The sequence below is a fragment of the Stegodyphus dumicola genome, chromosome 10 (assembly GCF_044657685.1).
Source record: "Stegodyphus dumicola isolate Sdum_Otavi_A_Nest chromosome 10, ASM4465768v1".
Taxonomy (NCBI): Eukaryota; Metazoa; Arthropoda; class Arachnida; order Araneae; family Eresidae; genus Stegodyphus; species Stegodyphus dumicola.
This window is the reverse complement of record NC_140777.1, coordinates 158,048,547-158,076,529: the sequence shown is the minus strand read 5'-3', so window position 1 is coordinate 158,076,529 and position 27,983 is coordinate 158,048,547. Positions and strand designations below refer to the sequence as shown.

The following is a 27,983-nucleotide window of genomic DNA, read 5'->3' as shown; positions in this document are numbered from 1 at the left end:
GTTTCGAATTTTTGCATCATTTTCTTTAGACCTACGACACTCATTGGACCAACGCCTTCTTTTATACCCTTCAGTGTCCTGAATTTTTGCAGAGCTACTCTTGACAATCATCATTCTTGTAATACAGCTTTACCAGCAGAGCGCGGTCCTGCAGTGAAACACCCATGGCGAACGTCTGAGACGCGAAATGAGGAACAGCCTGGTACCTGGTGGCTTTATAACACTGAAATTTAACTAACATTTTAATTTAAGTCTTCTTTCGCTTGCAGCGCCATCTGTTGCTAACTTTTGAAACTAAATTTTTTCTTCTGCCATACGCTTTCCGCCTTCTTCAATAACATTCCTTTCAAATTTGACGTCATTTTCATGAGTGGTTCTTTTTTTTATAGCGGTTTGAAACTTAAACTTTAATTATAATCACCCTGTATATATATATATATATATACAGTACAAAGTCCGAGATCCGGACATCCAATATCTGGAATGATCTAAAATCCGGACCTCAAAGCCACCACCAACCAATTTTTTAGGGCTTTTTTGAAGGGAAGAGGTATGCTTTACGCACGCGCATTAGATTTTTTCCCCTCATCATAAAAAAACATGTCGGAAATCCCGATTCTTAATCTCAGTTTGGCGCTAAATAGAATATCTCATTACTGAAGAAATAATTATTTTAGCATAAATTTGTGTGATTAGTAACTTGACTCCATAGCTGCGTATCTGCTTGGCATAATCTCAAACCGAAACATTTGTTAATTTTACACCAACTAATATTTTATATTCTTGATGCCGAAATCGCGAATCATTATTTATTGTATTTTGCTTTCATCACCGCATGTTTATCAACAGATGACAACTTGAGTGATGAATCATGCAGCCACGCCAAATAACAGAGTATTATCCGATTACAGATTTAAGTTTAATGCGCTAAAATGTTGACAAGGGGAGATTTAGCAGAAATTTCTTTCCTTATGCTAAAAATAGATTTTGTTAATGATACTCATAAGACAAACGATTATATTTAGTGCTATTTGAATTAAGAATAACTGATTTGTTATTCACATAAAGCCAGAACCAGCGCCAGAGTTCGCATGGCCGCACCAGGCGGCAGAATTTAGGAAGTTAAACAGAAGTTTTTCATTGCGATGACAATGCCCAATCATCAATCAATTAACGGAGGCCGATATCTGTAGTATGGTTCTAAATTCAGAAAATACAGCTACCGATAGTGAAGAAAGTAACAGAGAGGTTACTGAACGAGAAAAAAATTTTGATTGACAAGTTATTCGGAATTCTCGACACAGCAATTACAGGACTTGAACAATGGAACTTAATAACTGAACAAGAAATTATATGTCTATAGTATTAGTCTAAAGTATTAGCAGAGAAAACAAATCAAACAACTCACATTGAAAGAAATGTTTAATAAAGTAAACATACAAATATTAAGCTCTTTTCTTTTGTAAATTTTGATACCCTTTAAATCACAAATGCTTCATTATTTCATAAATCACGAGTTCATATTTTCAATTTTATAATTTCTACGTGCCATCTTAGTAGATTTAAAATGATCTAATATCCGGAAAAATCTCAAATCTGGGATCGCCGAAGTCCCGACGAGTCCAGACCTCGGACTTTGAATTGTATAAATATATATAATACGGAATGTATATTTTCAGTTAAACTTCTACCCAATAACTTTAGTAATTCATGAAAGTTAATTTTGCGTCTAGTTAATTCAGGAAAATTAGTTTCAATTAGTTGTTTTCAGCTTTAAAAATATTAAAAAATTTTTAATTAGTTAGTTATTTTCAACTAATAATTGTATCGCCATTAGCAAAAATTATGCATTATATCAACAACATAGGTTTAAACCAAATACTTAATTGTCTATTGAAGCTTCAAAACGTATTTCCGAACTTCACTTTTTCTCGGCTAGCGTTACCGAATTTGCCCTTGGCGACCTAAATCGAAATGGAGCCAACAGATTTCCCGCGAAATCGATAACAGATTAAAGAAGAAATAAACTCATAATCCCGATATCCCATACATATAGTATGTGCAAAAGAGAATAAACTCCGTAGAAGGTGATAAAAAATTAATTTATGGCTTAATTGAAACAAACACAGAAATTAAGCTAAGCAAAACCGTGTAAAAACAAATTGAATTGATAAAACGAAACTTAATTTTCGTGTGAATTTTCAGCGCTGACTCTCCCATTCTAGAAATTTCAATTTGTTTCAGACAAAGACCATATTTAAGGATTGCCATCCATCAATATCCAGTCTTTGTAGTCAGCTTGATGAAGCCACAGTTTATTGAAAATGCACTTTCCAGGCATCTCGTTCCTATTGGCGCCGGAAGGGTTGTGTCCTTCCAGGTTGGGATTGCTCTAATTTTGGCAAATATTTTTAGAATCCCCACCCCCTTTTTTTTTTCTATCATGACTTTCGCCTCTTAAAGAACTTCCGGCTTCACGCTTTCGTCACAATCTGCCTAAATTTATGGATGTTTCGAAAGATTGGGTGAATAGCCAATCAGACACCGATACTTTCGTTCGAGTAGCTAATTGTTTTTTTTTTTTATCGTTTGCAACGCAAATCCGCCAACAGATTGGTTAAGAGCCGTGTAATTTTAATTCCATATTCATGAGAAATCGTAATTCACACTTAGAATGGCAATCATTAGAAATGATAAGAAATGTCAAATGAACAAAATTAAGGACCGTTTATTCATTTTGGCCAAAATTTAAGGACCAAAAATCATTTTTGAAAAAATTTTTAAGGACCAAAAATCATTTTTGAAAAAATTAAGGACTTTTATGGACCGTACGAACCCTGACAACTTTGTTCAATGGTTGTTTAGTGCCATGTAGTATGAAAGAATATCGAGAGTAATTAAACATTAATAAATTTCATTCAAAAAAGGGGAAAGAATACAATAAGGCATTTTAAAATATAAAAAGTTTTTAAAATGTTAATAAATTTTATTACTATTTTATTTAAATCCTACTGTGAAGAGAACATAGTATATTTTCCAAATGTTCTCAAGATTTCTTATGTGGTACCTATACATTAATTACAATTTCATAAAATCATTTTAGAATCCGTGAATACCTATGCGCATAACTGTGAATCAACATCAAGCATAACTGTGAATGCTCAAGTCTTGATCGTGATACCTAAACACATTAAGTGTTTAATTACTATTGTATAACTGCATGATTTATCTGCTTTTTATCAGAAAGAGATTAATGTTACTTATTATTTCTATAGCTAATTTTTAGTCAAAGAAAAGGAAAATGTACATTAAATCATACTTTTCAATGTAATTAATTATTAAATAAATTTGTATATATGAATATATATACATAAAAGAAACAGAGGGCTTTACCAAAATGCAAACAAGGATCCCAAACTGTTCTCATTTTAAAATGCATGCCAACTTTAGAACAAGCAAATATACTATTTTAGTCAACAGATGAAATTTTATTTTTATTTGTTCAATTACTAAGCACAAGCAGCATCTTCTTCAGTCACTGGAACTTTCATCTGTTTTCTATTCAAAAAATAGCTTTTGACACCAAATATTCAGGAGTTGCTTAGTCTCTCGATATGTCCTTTCTGATGGTGATATCACATTTTTGAACCTACCCACTAAAGTTGTAGGATTAAAAGCTGTTTTCCTCCTTTGCTTCTGCCTCTGGGTACAATGCAACATGTTTTAAGCAAAAGATTAATTTGTATCAATTTAGCTATCAACTTTGCTCATGATTTGGCAGAACAGAGAATATTCTTTTGAAAAACCAAAGTTACATTTTAGAAATGAGATAAACAATTCAGAATGAGAGCATCAACAATCTGTAAGAAGATATTTTGAATTTTTCACATGGGCAAATTAGTTATCAAAAAGATCCATTAAATAAAATTCTAAACATAATTTTAAATATTTGCAACTACTTTTTTTAACACATAAAAATGAAACTCGAAATTTCCATTACATATAAAGTGTAGTATTGAAATTTACATAATTTAGAAATAAAATATTATGTTTTTCAAACATTATAAAATGAAAATAAATGTGCCTTTTTTAAAATTATTTTTTCCTAAAATATCTTAGATGCTTTTAGTTTAATACATAGAGGCACAAAATATCTTTCTTTTACTGAAAAAGGATTGTAGCTGATCACTTTAACTAAAAAATAATCAGGGAGCAAGTAAGCATGGATATTAATTTTTAGTTATTATTTACATTCAAAACCATATCTTTATAAAACATTTAAAATAATACATCATAAACAGTGGCATTTTTTTTATTCACAACATTAGCCATTGAAATACGACAAATTGTAATTAAAAATTTTCATTCAGTGAAAATAAAAGTCTTGTTAGAGAATGTCTATTGAAGTTTTTATTTTATTAGTTTTTATTTTTAATAAAACAAAATTACAGAGACAAATAGAAGCCTCAATTTACTAGTTAAAACTTCCAAGGGCATAAATTGACGTAAAATTAAATCACTCAGAAGTATTAATTCAATTTCGCTATCGATTTCTAGTAAGATTGTGCATAAATTAAGGTATTTCGAAAACTCAGAAATTCCAAGACAACAAAAACATGAGTAACACAAAAACAACAAAACATGATTTAAAAAATAGAAAACCAGTATTTTTACTGTAATTATTAATATGAGCCAGTTTTCCTCAAAATCGTCTCACTTCCTAAGCAATATCCCTCAGTAGTTTGACAAAAAGTGCGGTAAAATACCTATCTATCAACATATGAAATAATCTTTAACAATAAACCAATTATTGGTCACTTCCAAAGGATATCACTAAGACATTATTCAATACTTGTTAAGTAAAGACAAGAAATATTTGAAGTTGCTTCAAATCAAAAACATAAAATTAAATACTTACTAAAGAAAGTAAAAATTACCTAAATGCAAAAGCTAGATGCAGTGAACCCTCTCTAAGGCAACCATTTACGATTCTAAATGATTTACCCGTCTAACAGATCATCTTAGAAAGATGAGATTTAATACTAAAATTTCACAGCTATACTTCACTTTTAGAATCGGTCATCTAAGAAAATGGTTCACTGTATGATATAAAATTTCCAATAATAAGTTACAAATTTTCAAATAAAATGTATCTGAAGAAATTAAACGGTATTTGAAATTATTTATGAAAATGCCTAAATGTAAAGTTAAATATAAAAAAATCCTCTTTAAAGAGACCATTGATGATTCTACATCTTTTCAGTCATCTGTTAGATGTGGTGATTTTAGAGATGTATTGTTTAATACCTATCTTTATTTGTGTTTTCAGAAAAACTGTTAATCTTAGGAAGATAGTCACCAAGAGAAATCACTTTAATTATATATTCTTTCTGAAAACAATTGGCATTTACATTTTCTAGGTATAATTTTTAATTTGAGCCTTTACAATGAATGATGCAAATGTCCTAATGCAGTAATTCAACAAATCCAAATACCTACTGAAATATTATGCAGCTTCCTCCTGACATATTTCATCATAACTAATGAATCAACATCCAAATGAAGCTGTACTTAAAAACATTAATCACACTTTTAAGAAGACAAATGAACTGGGGAAAAAAAGAGACTTATATTTTTAATAAAAAAGATCAGATTAATAAAAGTAAAAGAAAATAATTTTACAGTTTGATAATTACTTTATGACTTTTAATAGCTAAGCATATAAATTTTTAATTCTATTAGCTGCTATATGTAGGATTAATTTTCTACACACTTTGGTTTTTAAATGCTTCCCTCTTGCTTTTTAGCAAAGATTTATTAAGTAATCCAAAAATATGAAGATGAAATATAGAGGTAAAAATATGCCCCATCTTTACTTGTGCTTACAAACAATTACACCACTAGGCATTTGCTATTTCTAAAGCCTGAAATATCTGCAATGTTATCATCATGCGATGATTAGTAGGTGCTTTTTCTTTTACATTTTAAAACTATGATATTTAGAACTGTTTTATTTTCAACGATGATGTTTTAGAACTGCAATGCTTTTTCCTTTCGTTTTTAAGAAACTAAACGTGTGATTTCACCTTATTTCTGTTATTTACATTACAACTCTTTGTAGCCTAATGTACTGCTGATGTGTTTATTTTTTTTAAATCTGGGTCTTTTTTCACCCCTTTTATTCTTCTGATGTCCCTCTTGGGAACCGCAGTCAAGACTAATTAATATGAGGTACTCCTGAGTCTCGACAAGGTAACAGAGTTGGACATGTTGCACGTTCATCGCTGTCAGATATTCCAATGTTAATATTACTGTGTATTCTTACTGAAATGTATATTTCTTTAAAAGAAATAATATTCCAGTAGTTTATCTATGACTATATTTCATTTGTTATGTCCTTACTGTAATCACATTCTTTGGAAATTAAATTACTCATATAATTTTCTCCTCTTAATTTTTGGACAATGAAATTAGCTAAAGGAGGGGAATATGCGAGGAAATATTGTATACATCATATATCTCGAACATACATATAATGTATGTCATAGACTGTGGAATGTTACTTTTCAGAATATTTATGCTGTATGTCATATCAAAATTGAAAATAGATACATCACTTTACACAGAAAAGAATATGAAAATTTCAATGGTTTGCATAATTGAGGATGTTAACAGAATAACCTTTATGAGTGAGGTTAAAGAAAAACAAACAAAAAGCTCGTAACTAAAAGAGTATTCATTCAGATTGCAAATGCAGTAGCATATAGGCCATCAAAACATAAGATTTATAATAATTCATTGCAGGTTAAAGACAGGCTCAACATTAGGCTGTTGAACAGCATAGAAGGGCATCAAATGGTCTTTTAAACTTCTTACACTGTATATATAGGTGGGCATTTATTCTGCTTCAGGTTACAAAATACCTATGCACAGTTCTAGCTCACAGATTAATGAATAATAAAATAGAAGGGCACCAAATGGTATTTTAAACTCCCTACACTGTATATATAAGTGGGCATTTATTCTGCTTCAGGTTACAAAATACCTATGCATAGTTCTAGCTCACAGATTGATGAATAATAAAACAATACAGAAATATAATTTTAAAAACTATAGCCTTCAAATAAATACAAGACTGTTATTTTCTGACCTATAGGAAAGCCATTTCAATTCATACTGCCTTTAATTTTTTTAAAAATTTACACAAATTTTTGCAGCAAATTATTGTCAATGAGAAACTTAAGATTTATGAAATTAATATGTATCCTGCTTTTGATAATTACAGGCCTAATAACTATAGTTCTTCCAGAACAGTTCAATATGAACAGTTCCTTGAATATGAGAACTAACAATATTGCTCAAACCTTTAAACTTTGGCATATCACAAGGTTTCTGCACAGAGTAGATAAAATTCTTGATATGCAATACATATATTATGATAAATCTTATAAAAAATTCTTAATTGTAACAAAAGGCTTTCTAAACATTGGCTTTCAAACAATAAAGAACAACTTTATCAGCAAAAGATTTAAAAACGACCTCTACATATTGGCTGATGAAGTATTTTTTGTTGCTTGATTTAAAGCCATAGATTTCAAATACAAAAGCATGCCAATAACAGTACATTGTTTAATAATTATATCGCATTATATATCAAAAACATTATTTTTGTATTAATGTCATTCTGAAAACTCAAAGTTCTGATTTATGTATATGACAGAAAGTTATGTACATCAATAGTTCATTTATTACTAATTGACAAATAAAGCAGCAAAATTGCACTCACAGATGCTAATTATGTTACACACAGAATAAAATGTTTATCCAATACAATTTTAGGAATACTGGAAATAAAAAATAAATGCTAATTACTTAACATTGTTTCAAAACAAAACTAAAAAAAGCAAGTACTGAAATATACATCTCTCTCCAAATGACTGATTTCTGTCTGCAGATGTTCTGAATAGGATATTTTACAGATGCATTACTAAAATATTAACTTCTGAAAGACTGTTAATTTTACAAGCACTGAATATTTAATTTCATATTTTTACACATTTTAAAATTTGTTTTGGTTTCATTTCTAGCTTAGCATTAAAAAAAAATCAATAGTAACTGTGAGAGTATAAAATTATTTCTACTTTTTAATTAAAAAGTCTAATATTATATCAAACAGAAACTATCTGAAGTGTTCACAAATGCTAAAACAAGGTTCTAAGGTGTAAAAATATCGTGAACATCAACTGTCTTTCAATATTTATGATTATTCCTATGAAAGCATAAACATAATTACATTACATTCACAGTTTTTAATCAGCAACATACTCTTATTCTAAAAAAATTCAAATCAAAATTAACAGTTGAAAGTTTTGTCCCCTATCTTAATTGTTATAATTTTACATACAAAATACATTTAAACACTGCTTTCATCCTTTCCACTAAATGTACGAAACTTTCCAGATGATTTTAAATCACCTTTATCCACATCATCAAGTTGCAAGTCGATACTTTTTGGGTAACCAACAGAAGTTTCAGATGAGCCATCATAATCAGGTTTTTTGAGTTGAAGAACAAATTCACGAAAATGAAGATTATCAATATTATCAGCAAGAAGGTACAACAAAAACCAGTCTCCATATTTAAATGTTGGAATCAGAGATTTAATATCTTCTCTTGAAGTAAGACTTGCAACAAAAGTAAGAAGAATGAAACGGGCTTGTGCAGATAGCATAATAATCAATCGATAAATAAGTAGGCATCCTCCTAAAATGGCAAGGATGACAAACCAAAACCACATCACAACAAAAATCTTCTCATTTACAATGTTCAGAGGTAATAAGCAGAGAGCATCATGCTTTTGCACATCACCAGAAGAACCATATCGATGAAATGTGCATTTGGTGATACGAGGAAAGACTCGGATCATAGGATCAATGCGGTCTTCTTGCTCCTCATTTACATATTTAACAACATCTGCACCATACTTCAGAAACTCACCTCCAAGAAATTTGTTGATGAAATAGATCTGACCCACCACATTTATAAAATTGAGTACTTCACATAAAAAGAATTTCATAGCGTAATACTGATGCTCATCTCGTCGAGCCCGGAAGTAAGTTGCCAATCCTGTATAGCACAGTGTTTTTTCTTCATCCGGTAAAACAGGATTGCTAAGTTTCTGTATAAGAGCTTTCATCCTTCCAGATTCTAAAGTTTTCCATATAAAGTGAGGAACAGTAAACATAAGGGCTTGAAGAAATAGAACAAAGCAGACCCACTGATAGTATGCATGTTCAACAACTTCATCTCCAATTTTATATTTATCTACGCCAGGATATACTACTTCTTCTCCAACTTTCTTAGAAAGTGCTTTCGGCAATGTAAATGTCCCCTCAATCCAACAATAAGTATTTAATAGGTTCTCTGGTACATCATCTCTCTGAATGCATAAAATTGGTTTGCCAAAGAATTGATATCCAGAAACTAAAATACTTGCAAAAAGAAGAGCTAAGCCAGTAAACTTGTAGTGCAAACGAAATATAGGATCATCTATAATAACTATTGGTACTTTCAAAACTTTCTTGAAAGTTTTGGTGAAAGTATCAGCAAAGACTATTTTTTCCATTGCAACTGAGAAGTAAAATTAGAAATGTATCTTGATTACAATTTCTCTTTAGATTCAAGGCACTTATTATCAGAAGTTCTATAACCTTTTGATAAGACAGAGTTTGCTTCACTTTAAGTATACATGTACATCCTTCATTAAGTGTTTCACATCAAAGCATAATTAACTGGCAGTTCATACTACTTTAAAAATTAATTATAAAGCAAAATTTGCTTAAATAAAGATTTTACAAAAACTACACGCAAATACAGCAAGAACACCTTAAAGCACAGATAAAAGAACAGTTTAACTTATCAGAATTTCTCTCTATGGAATAAGATATCTGGCCACTCTTATCTTTTGTTACTCCAAAATGTACAGAGGAGCTCAAATAAAAGATCATTTCTGAAGTACTATAAAGGTGGGGCAAAATCTTTAACTTCGGACCCAGGAAAGATAAAAAGCTTTTTGCATGTATGATAAGGGAAGAAAAATGATACAAATAGCAGATAAAAATCATAATACTTCAGCAACCAATGTAAACACAATATTTGGTTAGTAAAGATACATGCATAAACCACAGAAAATAGACACCTTAATTTATGATAAGGTATAAAATATGCATACTTTCAAAACACTGACTATGAACCCATTTAAAAAAATACTTTTTATTGCTTTTTTATTACTCACAATATGACTTCAAACAGCCAATTTTATAGGATGAAGATATTTCCTGTACCACATGTATGTAGTAGCAGCACAAAGAGAATACCTGTAAGATTTATCAAATTATTTCCAACGTCAATAATTACTTACAGATTATATATAATGCACAATAAATTTCACTCATCAAGAACTATCTTTCAAAGTATTTCAAAATAATTACTTCCGACTCCTCTAAATTGATTCTGTTTTATGCATATCTGTACAATACAATCACATACGGAAGATATGGCTTAAAAAGGTTACGCACCCTTTTGCACAAATTTTATTTCATAAAATTTATTAATTAACTATGGAAAGAGAAGCAATTTTTTTCTTTTTTGTCAGCTCAGTGTCAAAAACTAATTTTGGAAATGATGAAATAAAAAAAAATTAAAATACATTCATTTGACTTAGAAATCCTTAAAAAACCTATAGTATTCAGAGTTAAAATTTTAAAATTATACCAAAAATTACATGAACTTTTGTTCATGGTTCCATTGCGCATGATCTGTGGTAAAATTCTATTTTCTTTTTGGTCTATTTAATTATGGCAAAGCACACTAGGGCTATCTGCCTAAAGGAGGGATGCCTTCGTGAAGGACTTTCTAAGGGAAACTGGCTCGTATACATGTTACACATGGGGAAAAACCACGAAACCGCCCATGCAGCCAGCCCGTTCAAGGGATTCGAACCTTGGACCAAACTACCAGTGTTCAGCGACTTTACCGCTCGGCTGCTGGTGGGCCCATTTTTCTTTTCTTTTGGTTATTATTACAATTATGAGCTGTATTACCTTCTGTTCGAAATTTTCATTTCTTGTTACTTTTTTTTTTAATGTTTAAGACTGAATACATAGATTTTTTAATTAAAAATAAGTAAATGAAAAACTAAACATATTAAAAAATACAGTATAAATCCATCAATTTAAATACATAAAGGTAGCATAATACATATTTTAAAAAGCATATTTTAATTATATTGCTAATTGTATTATTTTTTTAATTTTATGCGAATTGAAAAATAGTTTAGCTGAACAGGAAAAGGCTTTGTTTTACACAAATGAAAAATATATACTTGCTTAAATATAATATATTAGCATAAAAATGCTACTTTTCTAGTTTTAGGACCTACATAAATAAAAATTAATTCCATTGTTAAAATTAAAATAGAAATAGGTTGAATTTTTAAGCCTAAAAAAAATCATTTTTCCATTTTGTTTAAAAAAGTGTTTTTTATATTGCCTTACATAAATAAAAGTACTGCATATTTCCAAATATAAGCTTATTCATGTATATGAGGCAAGATTATGCCATAAAAATTCAGCCTAAACTAAAATCTCTGTAAGATGAATTTAAAATCACCCCAAATCCCTCTACATATGTTGCCCAAAAATGCAAATAACTGGTCACTAACTCAGATAGAACACCAGACAAGCTGAGTGCAAATTCACCTTCCAATCATAAAATATGAAAGAGAGAAATAGGGATAGGGACTCATTAAAAAGGGATATAGTAGAATGAAATAGCACTGTTGGCCCTCAACAGTCTGAGTTCTCAATTCTCCCAACTTTTGGGCATGCACATCATTTTGTGCTCTGAAAAAGCAAATTTTCTTAGTTGTGGTAAACATTTTTAAACAATCATAAGAATTCTTCTCCCTCAGATGTACTCTCACTTTTAAAAGCAAAATGAAATTCTTTGTTTCTTGTTATATATTAAAATATGTCTGAACAGGAAATGATTGCATATTTTGCAAGCTTTAAACTAACATTTCCCATTTTCGCTGAGAAATGCTATAGACAGAACTAAAAATGAACTCTAAAATGAGTGAGATCTACAAGATGGCTGATTTAATAGCGAACTATGGTACAGACTTTCAGCTGGACTTAAGTCTAATAGAGATAGAGATGCCCCCGAATTGCTAGAAAATTCTGAACTACATACTAATAATGAAACTTTGAGTAATCATGTTACATTTAAAAAATAACAGTTCTTCAATAATTTGACATAGAGATATAATTTCAATAATTGAATTATTTGCACATCATTCTGAATTCGTATGCAAACCGATCTTCAAACTTCAATACTAAAATACCCGGTAATAATTCTTGACTTATATACAAAATAAATGGTAATTTTTTAACTCTGCAATTTCTCTTGGATAAAATCCAATAAATGAAAGAAAAAAATAGTCATCATTTGCATTATGGCAAATACACATCTAACCTACAGAAAAAAGACAGCCTGTTTGTCTAGTTTGGCTATGGCCATATGTTGGATACTTGGAGTTCTATCATAACTTAAAGAATGAGCTTAGTGTTATTAAAAAATTAGATATCTAAAGTCTAATTAAAAATTAAACTATAAAAGTGAAATAGAACATCGTATATCTCAATTACTCAGTGTGACATTGAAAGCAATATGAAAGTTGCAATAACTTTTTTATTATTTGAAATGTGTCTTTCAAATTCCACATTTTTGCATAGTAACACTTCCTTCACTGCAGGTAACTAATGGATTCCAAGCACAAGCAATGGGCCATCATTGAATTTTTGACATAGGAAACATGTAAACTCTTTCAACATCCACAGAAGACTGTTGAATGTTTATGGAGATGATACCACTGACAAGAACAATATGCACAGATGGATTAAGTTAAAAAAAAAAAAAAAAAGGAAAACCAACACTAAACACACACTACTTAGTAGGAGGCCAACAACTGTAACAGCTAATATAAAATGTCAGCAAGTGAATGAACTGATTCATGCTAAAAGATGATTCACAATCTGTGGGCTTGCTGAATGACTGGACTTCTTGATGTCCTGTTGTTGTCTTTATATCCTAATTCAGAAAAAGTCATGTTTTTGTACGCAATGTCATGTAGGCCATGTAAGGTTGTGATTCCTATACAGCAGAAAGTTATGATTTAAAATGTATTCATAGCGTATGATATATCATGCAGAGAATGCTATATGGCAAAGTGTTTAGTAACAATATGCAGATTTGTGTAGGTTATGTTATGTTGCATATTTTAAATATGTTATGTCAAAATGTTAATTCGCCAAGCTATATCCGTGTGCTATGATATGTCATGTCGCTATATTATACAAAGTTATGTGTATGCTATGCTATGTTATATCGCTATGCTATGAGCATATGTATGTTATGTTCTGCTGCTTTTGTCTATGCTATCATGTTATGCTGTGTAATTTTTTTTTCTTGTTGTTGTTATAAGAATGTTTTGTCAATATATATGTCACCATGCTATGTTCTGTTGCTAAGCTAAGTCTATCTCCATACCGTGTAGGTTATGCTGTACATTCTATGTTGTAAATATGTGACATCAATATGTTATGTTGCAATACTATGTATATTATGTCTATGAGATGTTATGTCACTGCACTATGTCCCCTTTCATGTAAGTTAAGTTACGTTTCATACTTAATGCTGTAAATATGTTATATCATAATGTTATGTCATGTCACAATGCTGTGTCATGTTATGTCTATGCTACACTATGTTACGTCGCCATGCAATGTACACCTGTCGTGAAGGTCATGCTACACTGTGTATTTTATGTTGTAAATATGTAACCTCAATATGTTATGTTGCTCTGCTGTGTCCATATGCCATGCTATGTTTTATCTATACTCAACTATGTTATGTCGCTGCACTATGTCTACCTATCATGTAGGTTACATTATGTTGTCTATTTAATGTTGTAAATATGTCACTATGCAATGTCTATATTCTATGTTATTTCATGTCACAAGGCTATGCCATGTCGTGTCTTTGATAAACTACGTTATGTTGCCATGCAATGTCTACCTGCTGTGTAGGTAATGTTACACTGGGTATTTTATGTTGTAAACATGTTATGTCGCTATGCTATGTTCTGGATGGATAAATATGTTATAAGTATGTTTCCCCGACTATACACGATTAGTCTTTGAAAGCTGTCCAAGTGTCCGGCCTTGTTGTTACCTGCATGACTGAACTGTGCCATATAGAAGAAAAATTGTGCATAAAATGGGCAAGTCAGCATTTAGCACTTGATTTGAAGAAGAGAAAAGCAAACATCTACTCTGATCTGCTTGAAAGCATTTGAAGACAAAGGTGTGTATTTTATTAAACTGGTGATGGGATGAAACATGGGCAATCTTTCTAATTCAGAAACAAAGAAACAACACATGAAATGGCAATATACATCTTTTGTGAAGCCTAAAGCCCCATCTACACAAGCAGACAATCTACGAACACGTATCTCTACAAGTCTGTGGCATCTCTACCAATTCATCTACACTGGAAAACATATCTCCAGCATATCAGATACATGTCTGTTGTACCTGCACCAGTAGTCCTGATCATTGTCCATAAAGAGATACAGTGTCATTAGAGACATGTTTGGCAATAGCCAATTAAATTGTGTATGGGAATCAAGTGTCTGAAAAACAATGCAGCTATTCTCAGCTTTAAGCTTACTGAATAACATATGGCATGAATCATTTGGAGTTTTTTTTTTTATTATTTTGAACCAATTTTAATTTACATTATGATATTTCTTTTCCCAATTGATTCCTTTATAAAAAGTATATTTTTTCATATTCATATAAGTGATTTGCTACTGTGAGCTACGGAGCAATGCATTTTTTACCTCATTAATGAAATTTGCTAGAATATTTTTTCCTGTTTAAGGGGATTACTATAGTCTTATGTTTTCAGAAGTTTCACAAAGGAGAAAAGCTTAATTTATTGTCTAATTGCATTTGATTATTTTCCAATTTTTTATTGTTAATGATTTTTTAACCTTTTGACTAGGTCTAACTGGCTCAACTGCTCGGCGCATTTACCAAAGATTTTTAATTTTCCATAAGCTAGCAGATTGTAAATTTGTAGCGAGCTGAGTTTTATTCTGATTTTTTTTTCCATTGAAAATAAATGTTTATTGTTTCTGCAATTAACAGAATTCTGATATTACAAAAACTATTAAAAATTTTACTTGTAACATATAATAAATTTATGCTATTATTATACATAAAATTTCAATTAATTATCATGTAAATAATTAATGGCATCAATTAATTATCATGTAAATAATTAATGACATCAATTAATTATCATGTAAATAATTAATGGCATCAATTAATTATTTACATAATAACTGTATTAATTATATAAATATAATTATCAGATTTTTATGTTAGTTATAAATGATAAAATTTGCTTTTTCTTTTTCATGTACTTAAAATGATGCTTTATTGAGAATCTTATTATCAGTACTCTATGTTACATTTTATGCTATATATGAATATAAATATAATTGATTTATGTTTATACTCGTATAATGAGTAAACTTAGATGTAATGTTGTAGAAATATTGATTGCACAAATGTTTCCATAATGCACAGCATACTTGGCAGCTGAGGCTGATTAAATATTCATTTTTATTTTAAATGACATTTATGACCACAATTCACTTGACACTCTAATCACGCCTGATTCAAAATATTTACATTTCTGATTGTTTTGCAGTAAGAAGAAAAGCAGCAAGTAGCAGTAAAAAGAAGTCTGCTGTTACACAATACAGAAGCTTTTTAAGAAAAAGGTTTCAGTTCTCAAAATTTTGAGTTCAAGTTGTAAATTAGCTACATCATCTCGTTACGTAAAAGTCATATGATGGATTAACCTAGAAATGAGGCAGTCCAGAAGAAGTTATTACTATTTTTAGAATAAAGAGGGAAAGTACCCAAATTAAAATTAGGAATTAAGGAATTATTGCTAATTTAAACTATAATTTTAATTTATACAATTTTTATCTTGCATATTCCTTCCCTTCAAAAAGAATAAGGACTTACTCTCTTTGAAGACGAGACTTTTGGACTCACCTTCAAAGAGACGAGGACTTTTGGAAAATCGGGGTGATGCCACTTGGGTTATACAATGTGCCAGCAACATTTGAAAGTCTTATGGACACTGTGCTGAGAGGTCTTTCCAACAAAGCTTTCTTGATATATCTAGATGACATCATCATCATTGTCACGAAAATTTTTGAACAGCATTCAGAAAATATTAGAAAGGTGCTAAAGAAATTAAAGGAAGTCGGTCTAATGTTACATCCCGCAAAATGAAAATTACCTCGTTACCTCGGACATGTCATATCTGCTGAAGGTGGTGTACAGATACAGAAAAGTGTTGGCAGTTAAAGAATGGAGATATCCCAAAAATGCCCATCAGTTGGGAAGACTTATGGCACTCTACAGTTACTACAGGAGATTTGTGAGGGACTTTTCTTCCATTGCAAGATCCCTTCAGAAATTGACAGAGAGCAAGCAAATGCTCTGGTGGACCTGCACCCCCCCAAAAAAAAGGGCACGATACATTTTACAAACTGAAGGAGGTTTTAATATCTATGACAATACTGACATATCCTCAGCTTGGCAAACTATTTATTCTTGACACAGATGCAAGCAGTAACACTGTTGGTGCTATTTTGCCCCAAGAAATAAACAATCAAGAACATGCTGTGCCAGGGTTCGTACACATTTCTGCACATGGAAATTAAGCACCTTTAAGGACTTTTATGGACTATTAATGAAAAAATTAAGGACCTATAAGCAATCGGGAACTGAATAAATTCAATTAAAAATATTATCTATGCTGAACTTCACTATTGTAATACCATCCTAAAAATAAAACAGATCCATAAGTCGGATGCATTATTATTAAACATAATGAAATAATTGCATCGGATGCATTATTATCAAACATAATTAATATACTTATTAATAAGTTTGAGAATAAAATAAATTTTGTGAAATTTATCAAGTAACATTAAATATTTTACACTCATAATAATTGGACATATTTGAAAGAAGATAATAATAAAATGTTTAATAAAAAAATAAGCTGTACCCATGTGTATATATTCACATATATATGAAGGAGTCGGAGTCATTAAAATTCCAGGAGTCAGAGTTGGTCATTTTCCCTACCGACTCCACAGCCCTGGTTATAAGTAATTAAATTAGGTATTAGATAACCTCAGTCATTATGGATTTACATGGGCACTATTAAATTTTATTTATTTTTTTAACAATATTTGTTAAAAAAAGCCCTATTAAATCACAATCGAATAAACTTTCACGGTTTAAAATACATGTAATTTATGGCATTGAATCTTAAACGATATTAGGATAATTATACATTAAAAGCTACAAAATATTTATGTTTTTTAGCAACAACACTCAACAAAACATTTATGCGTCTTTTTAATTTGAAGCCTTCCCATACATTTTGGCTAATTTATATCCATTTCCTTCTCTTTAAGCACCTTTTCTAACTTTGTCTCAATATGCAAGACAATGTTCTCACTAGTTTCTACGTGTTTTAGCTCCTAACCTGTCAACCTCTCCAAAATGTACATATGAGGGTTTACTTGATCTGGTAAAAGGTCAATAGTCCAAAACCCTCTGGACAGATGTGAGTCAAATTATCACTATGTCTGAAAGTAGCTACAAAGATTTAAATAAGCTTCTTATTTAAAAGAACTCAGAACATAAAGGCATGTTATAATGCTAAATAAATCAATTACAGCTCATGATGATGTAATTAAACAAGAAGAATCAAATTCAAACTAAAAATATGGACTAGTGATCAAAGACTATAACAATTTAATTTCATTTTAACCTTAGTAACTTTATCGTCATAACAAATTCAAATGTTGGCAACAGTAATGTAAAGACGAATAATTACAAATTATCAGAGGTGGCAGGAACCAATGCAGGGAGCAAGTGGAGGTCAGAAATACACCCTTGCCTTACACTCCAAAAACCTCAGTTTAAAAACTGATTTGCATTCTTGTTAGAAAATAGAAATGGAAAATTATAGTAAAGGCTGAAATTGTAAACAACTGGGTAATTTACATAATAATATCTGTACATATCTTTGAAGAATAATTTCTCTTTCTCATAATGTATTCAGTTTCTTTCTTCCACGTTTTCTTTCGATTTTAGAATTTTTAGATTTAATTAAAGATTGTTATTCTAAAAACACTAAATGCATTTAGAATGTATAGAAAAAGCTGCTAATTTTATATCTTTAGTAATATGAACATTCAGAAAAAATATGAAATATATATGGTAAGGTCCAGTTACAGAGCTAGGGCGACAGAATTTTTAGAATTTAATAACACATCGAGCAACAATAACCTAGAAATGTAAAAATTTTAAAATTTTGAAAGGCACCAGGCAGCAGAATTTAGGATCCACACAGATTGTATCAGGTGGGAAAATGCCATCCCTGTGTATGATGCATTAAGACATATTAGATGAATAGTTTAAATTGTCAGTTTTCAATTTCTTTATTAATAAAAAAATCCTTTTCTATAATGCCTGTCTATATGATAAGATTAGAAGCATTTCTGATATTTTATGCTTGTGTCTAGTAAACAGTAGAGAAAATAAAAGGACGATAAAAATGTTAAGAAAAAGATTCTAGTATCAGAAGTAAAACATTCAACTATTGTGTTTTCATTGTTCTTTCAGACATTCTCCAAAAAGTAAGGAATTGTGAATTAATACCATGGAGACATTTTTCATTTTGCCACAATTTTCTGGAATCTTCCAGAATCATGGGTCTATAAATCTTGCCTTCAAAACTTTCCCAGCTGCAATGTCTAAAATCTTAAAAAAAAATTACTCCTACCAATTCAGTAACAGCAAAAAGCCAGAAATATTTGGGGGGGGGATCGGACGAAAAAAGTGTAAAATTAATTTTACAGAGAAAACTGACGCATATTCTGAGACAATTACATGAGAAAACTCTTACCATGAAAAAATTTAAAAGACATTTTTTAATTAATTACATAGCTATTTTGCTTTTGCTAAGAACTGTTTCGTAAATTGTGCTTTATAGCATTATACCTTGCTTATTTTTCAGATTCAAAATATTGTATAAGTGGCCAAAATGGAACTTTATAATACAACAGCAAAAAATAAAAATGCTTTATTTTAATGTTATTTCTTAAATGTAATTACAATACATTATCATTATTTTAATGAAATTTATCAATGTTACAATGTTCTAAAAAAATCGTCGAAAAATTTCCAGATCTCGGAATTAAATTTTTTTTTATAGAAACTGATCTTAAAGTCGCCAAATTTAGAGCAATTTAATAAAAGAATTCATATCTCCAAAAGCAAAAAGTTGTTTAAGAGTTCTTCACTAGAAAAAATGAAATAATTTCAAAATGCTTGTGTTGCACTTCTAGCTCAGAAACTCTATCCCACCATTTAAATTAGAAATAGGAACAATTTATAACCCATGTACGCGAACACCCATTAAAAAAATAACGATATTTGTCAGCAAATTCCAAAAAATATTCCTCCAAAATGCTAATTCACACTCAAAATGGCAATTGAAAACATAGACAGAAATTTCAGATGATTAAATTAAGGACCTTCTGCCAATTTTGGCCGAAATTAAGGACTTTTAAGGACCAAAAATCGATTCCTAAAAACTTAAGGACTTTTAAGGACCATACAAACCCTGTGTAGCATACTGGAGTAAGTGCCTCTCTAAATCAGACAGGAATTACTGAGTCACAAGGAAAGTGTTGCTCACCATAGTTAAAGCGGTACATTTCCACCATTACCTTTATGGCAGAAAATTCCTGCTCTGCACAGATTATGAATTGCTGACCAGCTGAGTCAGGTACAAGAGGAATGTTCCCAACCAAAATTTTGAACTGTGAGTTATGGTTCTTGGGATCATTTGATTATATTCATGTGATTTAAAAACAAATCTTGACAGTGAATATCTTTGTAATGATGCAGATGAAATAGTTCATAGGGAAGGGAAAAAAACGAGCATTTCAGTGTCTTGTAGAGTATAGAAAAATTTAAATGGTATTCACTTTGGTCAAAATTACATTGTATAGTTCCTCTGTGTCTTAGAATTATTTACAACAGAAGAAAAATTGATTGAGAGCTTTACTGATAACCAAACAGTCAGTCAACAACTACTACCAAAACAGTAATAAAAAATGTCCAAGAATCTTATTTTCCTGAAGAGCTCTCTTGTTTAAACACATCGAGAGAATTAAAAAGTGTGTGCAATTGAGTAATACAATTAACACGCTTCCTAGATTAAGAAGGCACCATTTGTGTAGGTAGTCGCTAGAAAAATGCAAACATTCCTGAAAATAACAGACATCCTATTTTGCTTTCAAAAGAAGGACACATCACTAATCTCATTGTAACTCATTATCATTTCCATTATTTGCATGCTAGTCAAGAGTTATTGATAAGCACTTTATGAATGCAGTTTTGGATTCTGTTGGTGAGACGTGTAGTGAGAAAGATAATTCACAGATGTATTCCTTGTATTACAGATCAAGGCAACACTGTGACCCAGATAATCGGTAATTTACCCTCGCCCAGAGTTCAACCTTTAAGACCTTCTGCAGTTATTGGTGCTGATTATGCTGGTCTATATTCAATTAAATCCCAAGTTAGGAGAAGAGCTAAAACTTTCAAGTGTTATGTATCCATTTTTGTGTGTTTCTCAACATAAGCTGTACATTTAGAGTTAGTCAGTGACTTATCTACTTCAACTTTTTTTTGCAGCTCTAAAGATATTTATCGCCTGACAAGACAAACCATCCGAAATTTCAAGTAACAGTGTGGCTAATCTCAAGAGGTGCTTGTAAGGAACTGAAGGAGATTTATAAAAGTGCAGCTTGCATCTAGAAAAGCAATGACGTATGTAATTACATTACCTTAGAAGGTATAATGTGGTTATTTAAGCCTCTGACACCCCCCTCACTTTGGTGGTTTATGGGAATCTAATATAAAGTTCATGAAATTTCAACTTATATGAGTATTGGTATCCTTAATTCTAACTGAAAAGGAACTTTTAGCAGTGCTGATACAAATGGAAGGGTGTATGAACTCCCATCCTCTATGTGTGACATCAAGTGATCCAAATGACTTTAGTGCATCAACACCAGGTAATTTTTTGACTGCAGCCCCTTTACTTGCCATTCCTGATTCTGACTTGAGTGATGTTAAGTCTTCCAAACTAAAACTTTTTTATCTAGTTCAACAAACTGCGTAACATTTTAGAAAAAGATAGTCTGCAGAGTATTTGACAACTCTTCAACAATGCACAAGTGGTTTCGTGCAACTCCAAATCTAAAATGTGGCGACTTGGTTCTGATCAAAAATGAACAACCACCTCCAGACCAACAGAAAATTGGAAGAATTGCCCTAATTAATCCAGGCAGCAACAAAAGAGTTAAAGAGTTTGAGTAACTACAGTTAAAAACAGTTGCTAGTGATTTTAAAACAGCAGTGACTAAATTGTATCTTATGCCTAGTAATGATTAAATGTGAACTAATGATTTACATATTTTTACCTTACATCTCTCTCTCTCCCCCATATATATGCATTACCTTTCACAATTAATTACTTTCCAGCATCAAGTGGGAAACACTTCATTATTTTTTTTAATTTACAATTTTTACTTAAATTACGTATTTTGCACTTTTATTGGCATTTTAAATCACTGTTACTTTCTTCTGCTATTAAGTTTCATGTTTATTGTTACTGTTAAAAGTATTGCAATTTTTTTAAATTAAGAGAAAAATACAGGTATTGAAAATTTGCAAATTGCTAAGTTTATACTGTAAGATCGATGGAGGTTTCCTACTGAATACAAATCACATCACTTTCTTTAACTGCTCTGATACCTTAGCAGCTCAGAGCAAATAAGATACAAAATCTCCCTGTATAGACAAAATGCTGTCAGGCTACATGTGTGCAAGGGAGACTTGTTTGGATATATGCCTCCTCATTTGGATGTTCAAGAGCCAGTGATCAGCACAGGAAATCATGCTGATTGCTTTTTTCTGGATGAGAAGAGTATCATCCTTCTTGATTTTCTAGAACCTGGCCCACTGTGATCAGCATGTGGAACATTAATCTAAGGTTTAAGGGCATAAAATTCCGTATGGAAGGATGTCTTTCCCATTCATTATACATGAAACTTTTGGGTAGATCCTGATAAATCCAGTTTCAGGTTAGAAGCATATTGAAAGAAAATGAATCAAGTTACAAAGTGAGAGGGTTATTTTGAAATTATAATCAAGAAACTACTGCTTATTTATGACATACTAAGCAACTTTGAAATTTCAGGGCTAAACCCATTAAGCTCAGAAGGGGTTAAGACATTTCAGAAGCTTAGAAAAGTCAGACAAAAGATCTGAAAAGTCCATACTCATTATGTCCATATTCATTACAACTATGTATGACCACACAAATCATTGTACATAAATGAGGCAATCAAGAAATTAGGCCGGCCAAATTAGGCCCCATGCAGATTTGGTACACTCAGATTTCTATCTGTCTGATCCAATGAAAGTCTTAGGGTATAATGATCTGATGAAACTGGCTGTGAACAAGTGTATACAACAGCATACCTGAATTTCTTTAAAGAAGATTCAAGAGTTCACCACTTGTAAAAATGCATCACCTGTGATGGAGACTATACTGAGTAGTACTTTTGTACTACGAAAGAGTTGTTCTACAAATACAAAGAATTTGAACAATGTATGTCAGTTAATAGAAAAAAGTTACACAATTTTTTGCACTATAGGTACAACATTTGTAAAGGAAAAATAGATAACATAATGAGTAGTCTCTGAAGATGGATATAAAAAATTGAATTTGGGAAAAAAAGATGCTATATTTATATATATATATATATATATAAATCTATTCCTTTTGTAATAAGTGAAAAAAAAAGTATAACAGTCTAATTTAAACTGGTGAAATTATGTTTCAAATAGTCAAAACAATCTATAAATATTTATTAAACTATTAAAAATATAATTAAAAACAGCTGTTCAAAAAAGGTATATCAGTTTAGAAGAAATCAAATCACCCCAGACAAACAATGCCTAAATTAAAAACTAAACAAAACAAACACTAACAAAATAAATGCTTATAAAAAATTAGTTATGTCACTAAAACAAACATTAACAGCAATGGAGAAATAGGTAATAAAGCTACGGCTACTGAAAAGAAAAATCAAGTAATATTTGAAAATATTAATTAAAAAAACAAAACAATGAAAACAAGAGTTAATTAAATCATATAAATGAAATGAAGTTAGCAAATATTTTACTCTATAAGCTAGCGTGGATTGCCCAACATTTCTAATTTGGATACTAAGATTACAATAAACACCACATTCTACACATAACCAAACAATTCTAAGGAATGTACTTAGATGTCATAGCACTTCAATCAATCCTATGTAACAATTTATCAAATCAAAATTATAAATAACAATACTGATACTTTACCAAGTGATAATATAAGATAAATGTTCATTCCTAAATGTAATTCTAGTTTGTCCACCAATTGGTCCTCCTGGAACAGTAGTTTCAGCATCAAGAAATATTGGTGCTGCTCCTGTAATCTCGGTCATTTTTGGAACATCACGATAGAAGAAAAAATCAGAATTAGGTTGATGCTTAGGAGAAAACTGAGGTCTCTGAAAAAAATGAATCATCACAAAATAAATTCAATTTACTATTTCTAACTTAAGAAGCTTAGTGGTCACTGATTTCACTCAAACTCTGCATAATTAAAGACAACCTTCAAGTAAATATGTCAGCAAATACTTAATGTGCACTGTGCAGTAAAAATAGAGTAAACTGAGCTTAAATTTTTAAGTAATATTTATCACATTTAAAATTTGCCTTTTGCTACAAGCACTGATAGCATATAACAGAGCTTCAGAAGCAAAGTCTGCAATTTGAAAATAGCTAGGGGCAGTGTTATAACTTTTTATCAGCATTACTGATTCTTTAACATGTATTTATTTTGAAGAAAAATTCCCCATGTAAAATATTTTAAAGGAAATAACAAACACATATGTTGATGTGATATAAAAATTTCATAAATAAAAGCAATTTTTATTTATTTTATTCTTATTTATTATTACACTTTATTTATAAGTGATAAATAATATTTATCATAACAACATTTGTAAGGATCTTAAGTTTTACTAATGTTTATTTTATTTTAAAACTTTACTATCCACCCTTTTTTTCCACTTCCAGCCAGAAGTAAAAGTGTTAACTTATTTATGCAAATTGTACTTGCTAACGCCCAGGAATTTAATTTGTCGCTTTTTGCTAAGAGTTAGAGAGAGGGAAAGTGAGCCGCCTTGCCACTGCATTCCGCATGAGGTTTCAATCAGCTGCTGTTTGCCTTTAAGGCCAGAGATTTAGTCCTCTCGTTTTTTAAAATGTATTGTAGTTTCGGCAGTTTGCATACTACATACATAATAATTTAAAAGGCCAGTCTTAGCATTAGGGCCATTGTGTTAAACTAATTCAAAGTTAGCTCTTTAGCTAGTAGTTTTTTATATTTTTACATTCAAACCACAAGTGGTTGGTCTTTGTATCCCAAAGTATGAAAGCACCTGTATTATTGTGGAAAATAAAGGGTAACTAAACCCTTCTCATCTTGTTATTTCTTCAACACTCCTCAAGAAATAGTTCGTAGTCAAACTCCCTGTCCAGTCAGGGCACGCAATATTCTCGAAACAAATCAAAAGACATACAAGTTGTGACTCATTAAAAATATCAAATGTTAGCATTGAGCATATTCAATGTATAATAATTAATAACAATTTAATTTTTTAATCATAATGTGCATTTGTGAAATTTAAAAGTACAGTGAAGGATGTGGTCATATATGGGTCCATCTAAATTTCAGGTAATACAGAGAAAGACTTTTATGAATATTATTAATGTATGATTTTCACTAAAATTAAAAAGCTGCTCTGGGATGGAAAAATTAAGTTGTGACAAACCATTGCTCAATCATGCACATAGAATAAACCATTTACTTTATGTATAATGCATCATCTTTCCATGTGCCAGAATAATCCATCATTTATTCATGTCCATAGAATAAATTACCATTTATTATTATGCGTGATGCAAAATTTTTATACTTTCAATCTTTTTTATGGTAAACATAATCTACAGTTGTACGAAAAGTCCAAGAGTTAGAACAAAATACATAAAAGTATTTTTATAGGACATCATTTTTAATGTTATTCCAGTAAAAATATTTACTTAGCAACTATTTTTTAAAATAACAATATTAGTAGTTATTAATATTACTGATAAAAAATGCTGTTTTCATCAACTGGATTTGAACTGCAGACTTTTGATTTGAAGTTCTGAATACTGGCAAGTAGTCTATCAGTGTTTCAGCACATTAAAAAGAGAACCTAAATACTATTATATTACTAATATTTACTTTACAGTTGAGCAGCTTAAGGTGCAGCATTTGAGCTAAATTGATAAAACCAAGCTTTTGCTCACTTTTTGTTATCACCATAATGAAAAAATACAGAAACACTTCTTATTGCATACACCTACCACAGAAAATTATCTCTGAAAATCTACAGAACAAATTAAAAAATCATCAGTATTACACATCAGTCTTCTAAGATGGCCACTTACACTGAACGGAACCATGAACAGTCATCTTATGAATATTTCATCATTGTGTTCCCTGCATATTAATTTACATACATATGGAAACTTGTATGATAAAAAATTTAATGTTTGTTTTCCTGGCAAGTAAAACACAGGTGAATTTCATTAAATTCTGATAATAAAATGCAGTGGTCAGATTGCATGCTTGCCAAATGCATAATCGGGAAAACAGTTGATAAGCTGGAATTTTTTTTAACAAAATGAAAATTTTTTAATTAACAAAATAACAAATATTTTAATTAATTTCAAATTTTACTTACTAAATATTACTCAAAGCATATATAACAATAATAATAACATCTCAAAGAAAAAAAAATCAAATTTATATGTATTTCCTATTTGAAATCTGAAATTTGGCACTTACAAGACACTTTTGTAGGTTACACTTTATAATTCATACATATTAACAACTAAATGTTAAATTTTAGAAATGATATTTATTTCAAATAATTCTTACATATTTAATCAATCATTAAATAACTTGCTTTAATTTAAAATGAAAAAAAAAGGAGTACAGAACACTTTCTATGTTTTCAGTGAAAATTTTCAAGTAGGGTAAAACTTCAGAATAAATAATGACTAGTCTTATTTCTCTTATTTATGAAATTTGTCTTTGAAGAATAAATAAAAATGCATTATGTTGTATGTAGACTAACATAAACGTCTCTACTTCTTCCTGCAGCTTGACATTTGATGGCATTTCAATTTTGATAAAGTCCGTAGCCTTAGAGACAAATTACTAGAAATTATATTCATCAGAGACTGTGGACACTCATCATCCACCAGGTTCTTTTTTTTTTTTTCCTTAATTTTCAACTGTGAATAAAAGCTGTTCACATATAAATGTGTACCTGAAAAAATCGATTGTTTTTAGAGAAAAATTCATAACTAAGCTTATTTACTTTTTTTGGCAAGTATGCAGAAAAGTTAATAATATTTGCATCTTTAAATTTTTGAATAAGATTTATATCATACTGTAAATTAATTAGCTCCATTATTAAATAATCTGGTGCATTATTTATGTTCATTTTTATGGTAATGAAAACAATGTAAACTTGGCCTTTAAACAACTAAAATCTTGAAATCTCTGCAACAAATATATATTTAAAATGCATTCACAAGCTGCATAAAATTGTGTGTACCAAGGAACATAAAATTCTGAGAGATGCCAATTTGAGACCACTAATATAATGCACATGTAGCAATTTTTAGGTCAGCTGATATTTGTGTGAATTAAATGACGCGCACACAGGACCTAATGAGCCAATGATAATGAAAAATCAAATACTAGTATTTAATGATATTATCAATTCAGTCCTTGTCCTTGGTGATCCTACTTCTTTAAAAAAATAGAAAAGTTATCATAACATTAAAGGCCTTGAAAGGTCTTTTAATTTAGTTTCAGAATAGTTTATAAAGCACATACTGATGGTTTATTATTTTCTTTATTTATAGCAAAAGAGACCATAACTCAATGAATTTAATTTCAGAACACTTTAGAAGATGCATATGACAGTTTGTTACTTTGCTGATATTAATTACAATAAGCTATCAGAATCAATATTGGAGGTAACATGTGAATAAGAAATATCTAATTATGTTGAGCAGACATATGCATATATAGTTTTTACTTCATTAAAAAATACTATATAGCTTTCATTTATTTTATTAGTTTTTAATGTTAAAATAATTTACAATAACCAGCAGAATATTCTATATTTAAGACAGTTAAGATATGTATCAGTGACCAGCTGGTAAACTGGCCCAGTGACCAAGTTAGCTACATGAGCATTTTCATGCTTTTCATTGTGTGTAACTTAAAATATATGACAACAAGGTCGTAAAAGAATAACAACTACTTCTCCAGATCGATATCTCACAATAACTGCCATCATAACAGAAAGTCTACTACTCGGCAGTTAAGGTCAGTGCTTGCAGCCATGACAAGAACACCTGTGGCATGGAAAACTGTATACAGAAAGCTTAATGAAAAACTCTTCATGTCAGAAAGCCAAGGTTATGTGTTTCACTGTCTTCACAACAAAAGAAGGACTGCTTTAACTGGTGCAAAGAACATCAGAACTAGAATGA

The 27,983-nt window shown here is 30.4% G+C and overlaps 2 protein-coding genes across 4 annotated transcripts in view; both read right to left on the bottom strand.

The window, feature by feature from the left end:
- The window catches only part of Surf1 (surfeit locus protein 1), a 75,456-nt gene that overhangs the window by 8,065 nt on the left and 39,408 nt on the right, over positions 1–27,983 (bottom strand). For 2 of the 3 annotated variants that reach the window (XM_085825743.1, XM_085825745.1), the window contains exons 7-8: positions 23,676–23,866; positions 10,251–10,376 (exon numbers count right to left, since the gene is read on the bottom strand). In XM_085825743.1, coding sequence (XP_085681869.1) covers positions 10,304–10,376; positions 23,676–23,866 — 264 coding nt within the window. In that variant the 3' untranslated portion in view covers positions 10,251–10,303. Of the gene's footprint in view, positions 1–10,250; positions 10,377–23,675; positions 23,867–27,983 lie in introns of those variants that run through there. The other variant, XM_085825744.1, reaches the window with a different exon arrangement.
- Positions 6,719–10,197, bottom strand: LOC118184100 (innexin inx2-like). Its single transcript, XM_035353749.2, has one exon. The coding sequence runs from the start codon at positions 9,623–9,625 to the stop codon at positions 8,414–8,416; it is 1,212 nt and encodes a 403-aa protein (XP_035209640.1). The 5' UTR covers positions 9,626–10,197; the 3' UTR covers positions 6,719–8,413.